The sequence below is a fragment of the Athene cunicularia genome (genome assembly GCF_003259725.1).
Source record: "Athene cunicularia isolate RWA chromosome 7 unlocalized genomic scaffold, athCun1 chr7_part1, whole genome shotgun sequence".
NCBI classification, from domain to species: Eukaryota; Metazoa; Chordata; class Aves; order Strigiformes; family Strigidae; genus Athene; species Athene cunicularia.
The window spans coordinates 32,688,378-32,699,321 of record NW_020799107.1 but is presented as its reverse complement, the minus strand read 5'-3'; the positions used below and the strand labels follow the sequence as shown (position 1 = coordinate 32,699,321).

At 39.8% G+C, this 10,944-nt stretch overlaps 1 protein-coding gene across 1 annotated transcript in view; it reads left to right on the top strand.

Annotated features, from left to right (window-relative positions):
• Nucleotides 1-10,944, top strand: part of LRP1B (LDL receptor related protein 1B) — a 568,332-nt gene that overhangs the window by 187,743 nt on the left and 369,645 nt on the right. Inside the window, exons 4-5 of the mRNA XM_026852527.1 lie at nucleotides 9,252-9,371; nucleotides 10,718-10,846. Coding sequence (XP_026708328.1) covers nucleotides 9,252-9,371; nucleotides 10,718-10,846 — 249 coding nt within the window. The remainder of the gene's footprint in view (nucleotides 1-9,251; nucleotides 9,372-10,717; nucleotides 10,847-10,944) is intronic.

Below are 10,944 nucleotides of genomic sequence, written 5' to 3'. Positions count from 1 at the left end.
CTTTTTTTTTTTTTTTTTTCTCTCCAAGCATTCCTCAGGCTCTGAAATGCAGCTTACTTATAAGGCTGAGAAACAGTGAGCTAACTCTGTAAATGCATTTTATATGACTAGATCCAGACTACTCAGAAGCCCAGGTGGTCTGCTGTTGTTGACTGAGGGTCCTCTCTGTAGTTCACCCATTCTGCCAGTCTGTATTACCATTCACAAACTTCATTAGTCACTACTTTCATTTCTGGGTTATTAATGAACACGTTCAGTGTTGTCAGGTTTTATATCTCAGCAGACACACTTAATTTAATGATGATTCTCTGTAACTCAGTGAACCTGCTTCAGTATTTATTCAACACTGTGAAAATACCTAAAACTATAAACTAGTTTATATAAATTTAAATAAATGTGTGTATTCTTCTCATATGAACAATATCTATTCTTGTAAATCTATATCTTGTATTAAGGTTAATAACCAGATAAATGACTCTTTTGTCTTTAGTCATGAAATCACTTACCCACTTAAAGTTTTCCCATGTGCACTTCTCTTTAGCTTATGCTTATGCTTGTGTATGGCAGCCAAGGTATAACTAAAACAGCAAAAGGTCAAAATAATGAGCCATTTCCACTGGTGAAGCTAATATTTTACTACATGCCTACTACCTGCTGATCTCATCTTTTAGAGTGTTTTGTGATGCTATGGTTGAGGAACACCACATAAAACAAATTGTTTTGAAGCCCAGCCAAATATTGCAGGTCAAGGTTTAGGCAGGAAGAAATTTCAATAGTACATCCTTGAAAAATAAATTTGCCCATGGGCATGGTAGGGAGATACCATTAGGTAATATTTTGAAGATGGATATACTCACATTTTTAAAGGAGTGCTGACTGGGGTATGGATTTGGAAGATTTGATTTGCTTATTTAAGCTTTGTTCTTCCTGCAACATTCTTCCTCTTTCTGACTTCACTATGTCAGAAATAGGGGGGGGGGGGGGGGAAAAAAAAAATCTGTCTCTTCAAAATAATGTCTTGTTACTCACAGCCAGCCTGAATTTACTCAGCAAAATGTGCCCATTTTCCCTGAACAATAGTCACAGTAAGACACTTCTGCTTTTGAGCAGAGTGACGAGTGCGTTAAACGAGATGTGTAATTTTCTTGTAATCATGAAATAGACGAATCCATTGTAATGTCTATTTAAAATAATAAGTTATTGTTTAGCAACTGGTGGACAGCACATGGACAGTGATTTGTAGAAAGATCCCACAGAGGGTGGAGATACATCAGATGGAATTTGTGAAGTACAATCCATGTGTCACCGTGCTCAGCAGTGCTTACCTTGAGCAGAAGCCTCCCCTGTTTCAAGTAAAACTTCCTGCATCACTTGGTGCTACGGACCAAGGTTTCCCAATGTGGAGACATCTACTGATGGGGATGAGCTATGACAGAGTATAGTTAAGACAAATTTCTCGTATAAATGATAACTAATGTGACAAAAGCTGGTGCTCAGCTTTTACCTGACAGCGTTGTCCTTATAGCACATGCTTAGGAGGTGGGAGCCAGGAGTACCCAGGTGTGCCCTCAGCCTCAGGGGTACTCACCTCACACCCCATCAACCCTTCCTCTGTAGGATGCACCAGTCACTAGGTCTTAGGCAATGTAGGGTGTTCTCATGTTGAATCAACACTGTTAGGAAAAAGGGAGTTATGTGGTCTCAGAGAATGCACATTAGAGTATGAGTCTCCTTCCTGATGGTTACAGTAATGGCAAAGGGTGGAATTACAGCAATCTGTTAATATGTTTTATCCAGTAACTGTTTTATGGAAAATTCAGGAGCAGACTGGTACCGAGGACAAAGCTCTATTCTCAAGCATCATTTCTCTGCGTACGTCCTACCAATATTACTGTCACACTCTAGCCTTAGGAAAAGACTGTGCACTCTGGAGTTTAAGCAAATAGAGTTACCTAACAGCAGCCCAGGCTTAGCCATATAAGCTCTATGAAGGAAAAGGATTGCAGTTATACCCAAGACTTACAATTTTCTCTAACTTTCTGTAGGCGATTCAGAATGCAGGGTTTTTCACTTGTCATTTGGGGTTATTGTTACCCTGTCTGTGCATTATATAGAGATCCTGTACTGCCTAACGGATCTCTGGGGCTAGGCAGCTGCAGGCTGGCTTGCAGACCCTAACTGTAAATGTCTTTGTCTTTAACACATCTACATTTTAGCTTTTTCTGAACGGATGGTTTATTTTAGGAACTAGTGGAAAAAACAACTTTAATCCTGTGTTTTCCCAAGGCTCCTGACCAGGAGTTGGGAAGCAGCAGTGACTCGGATCTTGCCCAGACGCACAGGCTGCAGCTTGACCTGGGCCAGACAAGGGAATCACAAAATAGGTGGAGGACATGTTCACCTAAGCACCTCTGTAAGGGCAAGCAGGAATCTGTTTTCCAGCCTAAGGTGTCGTTCCCCATCTCTCCCCCTGATTCCAGTATGATGGGGCACATCTGTCATATATTGCACATTTTAAAAAATTTTACTCCTGCTTCTCTGCTGAACTTTGACTAAGGTCACCCATCATGGGACTATAAGGTTATGAATCCGACCTCTAATTTCCATATCCCTTTTTCAGTGGTATATTTACCAAAATGGAGGTATGGGCTGATGTGTGTGACAGAGTTCGTTACAGTTTGGTTGGTTGGTTGGTTGGTTTTGTTTGTTTGGGTTGGTTTTTTTGTTGCGTGTTTTTTTGTTTGTTTGTTTTTGGTGTTTTTTTTTATGGTACGGTAGTCAAAACTAATAAAATGACCAACAAATGTAAGATAAAACCATGCTGCATTATTTCAGTCCAACAATTGAATTCTATCAATCAAACTACCCTTTCCTGCCAGAGAGGCAAACTGTAGAGCTTTATATTGTGTATATAACATCAACAATAACAAACAAACAAAAAACTTATGGTAGATTGCATTAAAGAGTCTAATCTCTAAAAGAATTGTACTTCAAAAACTCGGAAAATGAACTAGGACAGCAAAATAAAGCTTACAGCTTATGTGTGATAAGAATAGTCTAGACATCAGTTATGAATATTGAATCACAAAAACGGAATGAATAACCCAGTGATAAGATCAAGTAAATTCATGAAACACAAAGCTGCCAAAAAGAATACGAATATTTAAGAGAAAAAAGAGTATGTATAGAGTACAATTAGAAGACTTGTTCAGTAACAAGCTCCCCTAAGTTTTCCTTTGGGTATGTTCCAGACACAAGGTAAAAAGAATTAATCTTAGTTCCATAATGAAAAAATGATGTTTCAGCATAAGATAGTGTGTTGCTTGAGGAATATATTAGTAGAAGGAACCTTCTGGGTCACAAACGCAGTTTCTGGCATTTCAGGGGCCTTTCCATATGCTGTCTTTAGTGAATCTATCATTATCCATGTCAAAAGCATTTATTTATTTTCTGTCCCTGCTGTTCCCATTCAAAGAGGAGGTCCAGAACCTGATTACGGTAATAGCTAAGAACCTTCTCATTTTCAGCCAGAATTTATTAATGGGCAATTTATACCCATTTGTACTTCTGCCAATAGCCCTTTAGCTTAAATTGTCTCTTTCCCCAGTGTTGATCCTCTGATCTATTCATAGACAGCAGTCATAATTCCTCTTCATTTTCATCTCCTGGCTCTAATCAACACAAAACCTTGCAGTCTTCCCTCAGATTGCAGCTCTCCATTCCCCTGTTGATCCCTGAGGCCATTCTCTGATCCTGCTCACATCTGAGTTTATCTTCCAGATAACCATCGGGGTGGGCACAGCCACAAACAGCTGCTTCCTGGAGGAAAAGGTCTCACGAGCATCCTGGGCCTTGATACCAACACTTTCTCCGTGGGAAGTACCCATCCCAAGGCTCTCAGTGGTGCATCTCCCTTTTTCCCAGGCAACAATGCACTGGTAGATCATAGTCATTCTCCGATGAACTATTTGACAAGGATCCTTTGTTGTTTCAAACTCTGAAGTCCCGAACTGTCAGCAGAAGCTCTGCTATTATTCCCAAGGCATATTATCTTGCACTTCAAACTAGTAAACTTCAGCCAATTTCTTTTATTTACTCCAGCTCTGTATCATTGATGATTATCAACATTAGCTACTCAGTACATTTTATTTTACAGAGTATTGTGAAGTTGTCTATACTCTCCAGCATATATTGTCATTACAAAAAGAGCAGTACAGGGTTTATATATTATATATGTACCTATGAATCATAATTGGGAACTCACTACAGCCAAAAGGCATTCTTATCATCCAAGTAGCTCAGGAATAATGGCATCTAAATGCGTTTTGCTGGGTGGGAATCTAGTCCTCTTTCATCCTCCCAGGAAAGGCAAAGCTAACGGGTATTTTTGTAAATCCACTCTATTGCTCAACAATCTACAAGAGCCAAAAAATTTTCAAGTATTAAGGAACTGCAAGCTGAACTGCTTTTCTTGTTAATAGAAACAGCCAAAACATCTAAGCTTAGGAACCTGGTGTGAACCTATTGTGAACCTCATGTCAGCTCAGGAGGAATTGACAAAAAAGGATAGTCACATCAATTGGTTAATCCTTTCATTAAAAAGCCATTCAAGAGATGATAGTTTCTGATATCATTCATCTTGGATGAACTATGATAAGCAGTGTATTTCCTTGAACACAGAAGGAATAAATGAAGCCAGGGTTTTATTACTATGAAGTCCTGCGGGAGCAGTTTGTCCAAGAAGCTTACAGCTCCTCTGAGTCATTGTCAGAGGCATATCACTTTAGGGGAGATGAGATCAGCAGCATCTTTGCCTGATTGACTGCTCTCCTATGGGACTAGATACCTGGGACTTAGAAGACTATGAAAGTCAGGAAGCATAAGATTGACATGGGTGTCTTTGAGAAAGCAGGAAGGCTTTTGTGCGAGACCTGGAGCAGAGCTTTAGAGAGGCTCGTTCATGGGGATGTGGGGAAGAAAAAAATGCCGCCCTTCATGTCTCCTGTGGAAAAAAGAAAACACTGAACAAAATGACCTAAATCAGAGCTGGATGAAATGTCAGTACTCCCTGGGCTTGGAGAAAATAGATCATCCTAAAGGCATTCACAACTACTTCTGCTACCCTGTATTTCTGCAAATCTCACGGCTTGCTCTGCAGCTCCAGGTCTTGAATTGTGGGTCTCCTTGTGAGCTATAAAGCTCTGTCCTTTTGCTTTCCCTCAGTGCAGCTTCTTCCTTTAAATCTTGCTGCAGAAATACCATCCTTTGACAAATTCAGAGGTTTCTGTAGCTGTGATAAAAGTGGAAAGCTCAGTGGCGCTCATTCTTCACTGCCTATGTATTTTGTAAACCAATTCACACTGAGAAGGGAAGAGCAAGGTGGGTGCAGAATTTTAGTATGGTCTGAAAGCAAGGTAGGAAAGAACGAGAAATTAGGGTCTCTGGCTTTTATCTCTTTAAATTTCCTATCTGCATCATTAAAAATATAAGTGTTCACTCCTTCATGATTTTTCTTTGCCTCCTCACCTGTTCCCAAGAATCCTGCTACAAATCTAAACAAACCACAGATGAATACACTGTGTTCCATAGCATGTCCTTCGCTACTTCAAACATTTCCAGAGGCAAGCAAACTCCATTTTCATCCAAAGGTTTTCAGGATTAGTTACTTAAAATAAAGAAAACAAATTAGCTAGTTTATTTTTCTATTTTTCTATTAATTAAGGGCGTCCGACAATGTCTTTGATATCATGCCTTAATTTTTGGTCAGCCCAGAAGTGGTCAGATAGTTGGACTAAATGACCATTGTAGGTCCCTTCCAGCTGATTTAAACTGAACTAGTCCAGTCTAGTGTGGTCTTTATTTGCTTACCCTCAACATTTTTCTTGTATTTTGTGCTTCCCCACTTGCGGATTCCACTAGCAGGTTTAGCAGATCAGCAATAGAGCAGAAATGTCCAGGGGCATTGCAGGTGTCTGTCACGTAGGCAATAGAAAGCTCTTCACTGGAGCTGTGAATGGAGGCAAATTGCAGTTGTAATAATCCGATTGATAATTTAATGGGAGGGGGGATGTTAGTTTGAAGACAGAAACATATGGCAGTCAACAGTGCTTCTTAAATGGATCTGTGGGGAAGACTGCTGGTTTTGAAGAATTCCCGGCTGGCTGATGTGACCCTCCAGTTAAAAGTAGTTTCAGTGTAAAACTTGAGGCCAGTGATAGCTTGCTTCTTTTCCTAGCTGGCTAAAATGAGAGAAGATATTTTGGTTTTCTTGCTGGCACAGTTTTAAGTGTCTGAAACCATTATTGACAGAGGACCATGAAATGTGACGTTTGCGAAAACAAATTTGAAATGAACTCATTAATTGATCAGTAGGATCAGACAGTATTCCCATTCAAAGTCATTGCATTCAATAAAGTGAATGTAAGGACTTTTGCGTAAGAGAAGGAAGTAGCATACCTCCTCAGCAAAGCCCTTTCTAAAAGCATAGCAGATGGGATGAGGACACCAACAACGTTGTGAGAGACAGCGTGAAAACTAAAAAAGCTTTTTTTTTTTTTTTTTTTTTTTTTTTTTTTTCCAGAAATGGTCTATCCACAGCACTTCAGTTGTACTTACTGTAAGGAAAATGCAACCGTTTTGTTGTTAAAAGCCACCCACACGATACTGCAATGATTTTAAATCGATGAAATGCAACAGCGTTTGTGAAAAATACAAGCAGATAGACTGTTTTTATTAATTCTCCCTTAATGGATCTCACTTGACATTTTATTGTTGCTGTTCTCCAGCATCTTTTACTGGCTGTGTGCAGGTCCCACTCTTCTGGTTTAAGCTGCTGGCTGTCTGCATCCATTATGGAAAGAGTGCAAACAAGCCAAGTCCCGTTTGTGAGTCAGTTATCATCTGGTAAAAGCTCCTAGCTCTATAGCATCAGACAAATATTTGAGGAAGAAAATTATAGGTTGTAAAGGATGGTTGATCCGTGTTTGTTTAGAAAATGACATGTATATGTGGATTATGTTCACATAGAATTATTAAATAAACAGATACCCTCTAATCAGCCCTAGTTCCAGCTCCACACACACCTCAGCGTGCAGTCCCACGTCGGGTTACCTTTAGGGACGTTTCCTGGTTTGCATTCTGCGTGGGGCTTGTTCTTAGAAAGGTGTTACAGGTTTAAGGACTGGACTTGGGACAAGAAACAAAGCAAGCTGCAGTGAAAAAATGTATTACCTTCCTATTCACAAGGGCACAAAAGGCAGAGAAATAACCCACAAACCAGTTAGAAAATGGTCAGACTTAGGCAGCGGATGGGTTATCAACCTCTAGTTAGTGTGTAGACTGTAAAATGTGTAGTCTGTGGATTATAGAATTCTAGGGAATGCCCTGAGGCAGTTGTGCGAAACTTATTTGGTTTTCGAATAGTTGCATTATAGTAACTAGTAAGTTTGGGTGCCAGCCACATCCACTTTTCTCTCAAAATTTCAGCTTTATTTTGGCAGACATTCCAGAATTGAAGCCCCAGGGCTCAGACGCTGATGCAGATTCCTCTTCATATTCATTTTCATTCTACCCGCAAGTAGAACTTGATGAATAATGATCAGATGGATTAAAACTGCCCACATATTGCACTACAGGTTGTCTTTTTCATTAGGACAGACCCAGTTTCTGAGAGCCAACCCTGTAACAGAACCTTTCTCTGTCCATTTGAGAGATATTTTTTGATCCATCTGCATATAGGTTTAAAAGATATCTTCAGATCAACACGTTAAGCTGTTTTCCTCAATCTTTTCCTTATTTTCCTGGAGGGAAAAGTGATGTTGATCATTAAAATACTATTTTTTTGATCAGCAAAATCATTGATACACATCATACAGCTGGGGGCTGAGAAGCTTTTTGAGGTTTTCTTGTTTGTTTTCATGCTGTTTCCTGTTGGAAAACATCTCTACAGTGTCTATTTCTAGCATATTTCTCCTGGTTATTAGCATCATGCCTTGTGCTGATGGTATGTATTTAAGAAATAGGTTCTATGAAGGACTTAAGTAGTAATGACGTATATAATGTCCACCGTTCATCCTGCGTTACGTGTTCAGTGTTATATTATTGAGCCAGAATGTATTCCCATTGATTGCTTTGAAGGTTATATGTGTATCAGTAAATCAAAACAAGCTTTAAAAAGTTAGAAAATCAATTGATATGAGAAGGAAAGACATAGATGTTGAAACCTTTCTCATAACCTTGGTTGTTTTTTATAACTATATGAGCTTTGCTCTTTGAGTTGTTTTGGTTTTTTCAAACTATTGCTTTGACTGAAAATGACTGATGTACACAAAAAAAAAAAAAAAGGATGTCTAAGCACAGCAACAGTACACCTCGATAATAAATTTGTGAGCAATTTTTGATGGAAATAAAATGCTGTTTCCTGTTTAACTTGCTGAAATGTGATTTTCAAAGCAAGCATTTTGCAATGTACATGTCATATTTCTAAAACCAGCTAATGTAACAGTGGTGGTGTTTCCTTCCTGAGACATGCTCTTAGAGATATAAAGTTTCTAATTTTGCAATTTAGGAATAATAAAAATACCTAGTTGAAATGCTGGGGTTTCAACCCCAAGCCCCAAATGAAGGTTGACATGTGGGTGATTCCCACAGCCCTTCCCAAAGGGGGGTGAGTTTCCCTTTAGGCTTCCCTCCAGGGCGTGGCAGCCTGGCAGACAGAGCCATTGGGTAAACGAGCCCCAGGTGTCCCACATTGAGTAACCCAAGGTCAGGTGTCCCACGCAGGGATAAAAGGAGGGACCCCTTGCAGGCAGGGCAGTGTCTGTGTGTGAGGTGGATGTTCTGTGCAGAGTTCCCTGCTGGGGAAGGACCTCCTGCCTCCCTGGGACTGGGCTCCAGTCAGGTCTGGCTTTTGTAAACGTGGGCTCTGTGGGGATTGATGATGTGGCTTCCTTGGGCTTATGCACTTGGCTTGTTGACCTGGCTGTCTCCCATCCCTTCTATGGGAAACTGCATTTCACCATTTATCCCACCCATTGTTGGTCGTGTGGTGTCATTGTTGGGGTAAGTGGGATTGATGTCAGTTATGTATAACCTCATTGACTTGTTTGTACCCCAGTGCTCAGCCATGTACTGACCCTTTTGTGTCAAACACAGTCTGGTTATTGCTTCATCTTTATGCTGTCAGCATCCTTTATGCTAGGCCTGATAACTGGCAAAACACTAGTAACACTTTGTTCTAATATTGTTTACAGAGTTGCTGCCCAAATGCCACCAGATGAATTGCCAGTACAAATGTGCCATTACCAGGAATGGCACCAAGTGTTACTGTGGCGATGGATATGAAACAAGCCATGATGGAAGAAGCTGCAAAGGTAAACAAGAAATATGCTGTAACGTTAATACCCAGGCTTTGTAACGGTGCCCCGATGGCTGTGAAGTGGTGGTGGGCTGCCCACTCTGGCCAATGGCAAGCTGGCCAGCACAGCTGCTTCCTCACCTGTCTTCAGAGGTGTTGGTCAGGGAATGAGCATGGGCTTGTGGGGCAGACAGAGGGAAAGAGTTCCCCTCCACACAAAGCATCAGGGCCTCTCCTCTGACTCTTTGGTGCCCCAGCAGTAGCTATTCTGAAGTTACTGGAAGGAAAGCATCCTCGGCCAGGCTGGAGGAGGTGGAGAGTGTTTGCCCCCAGCTCAGACAAGCTTACAGCTAACTTACATGAGCTGCTTTCCAACCCTCACTACTAGGAGACCCTCTAAAACTTTTAGTGTTTTACCCCATGCCCATAAAGTCTAGATTAGAATTTGATAAATGAATGCTCCGAGGCCATACAACTTAGCTGGGAATGTTATTTTGGTGTCAGTAATTGTAGACTGAAATGGGTGTTCTTTTTCATTTTTGAAATATGACTTCTTAGTTCTCTATCCAGGTATTTGTTTCTTGGTTTATTTTTTCTCTTTTAATAATCATATTGGAGTTCTGTTGCTTAGTGTATGTGCTCACTTCCAATCACTCCTCTCTAAGTTACAGTGTTAAGCCAGATTCTTCATAAATGTAATTTATTATAAGTTCTTTTGCTCTATGGTTGTCATGTTTTGTGATTAAAAATACATCTGAGGAAATAATTCCAACAGCAGTTTTTTAAAATGTCAATTTATTACTTAAACCCTCAACCACTGTTAAATAGCATATCTTGATTTTGTGGTATTACGCCTATATATCCAAGTTTGGAAAATTGTTCTTTATATTTATTAGAGAGAAATATATAATTTTTGATGTAGTGGATGATGGTTTAATGTGGAAGTTGTGACAGTTCATTTGAGGAACTAGATGTTGCCAGCATAAATAGGTTGATAAGGATAATGAATTACTTCTCTTGAAGTGTTGCTTCATTCATCAACCACGATAACTAGTGGTCTCTAGTACTAACAAGAACCGAAGTGTCTTTCTAACATGCTGTAGATATTGGGTACTACTTGAAAAAATGAAAGTTTTATCTTTCAAAATTAATAGCTGTTAAACTTGAAGACTCCTAGCCTTCTCTCTGGTTACTGGAGTAATTCCACTAGCAAACATCACCAGCCAACATCATGGCCTGAGAAGGGATAAAAATAAAACGTCATGCCATAACAACTTAATGACTCAAACTTTTCTCTTAAAATTCTTATTTGTTGAATTTCTTTTCTTATCCTTAAACAAGATCTCATTAATGTCCCTTTAGATCTGAATGAATGTAATACGTATGGAAGCTGTAGCCAGATGTGTGTAAATACAGATGGATCATACACCTGCAGCTGTGTGGAGGGTTATGTACTTCAGCCTGACAACAAATCCTGCAAGGCCAAAAATGGTAAGTTTTAACATCTTTTTAACTTAATTAAAATATTTTCTGGTTTCTATTTAGAGGACACCATTGAGAAGACAAACACAGAAGAGATGGACTTTCCT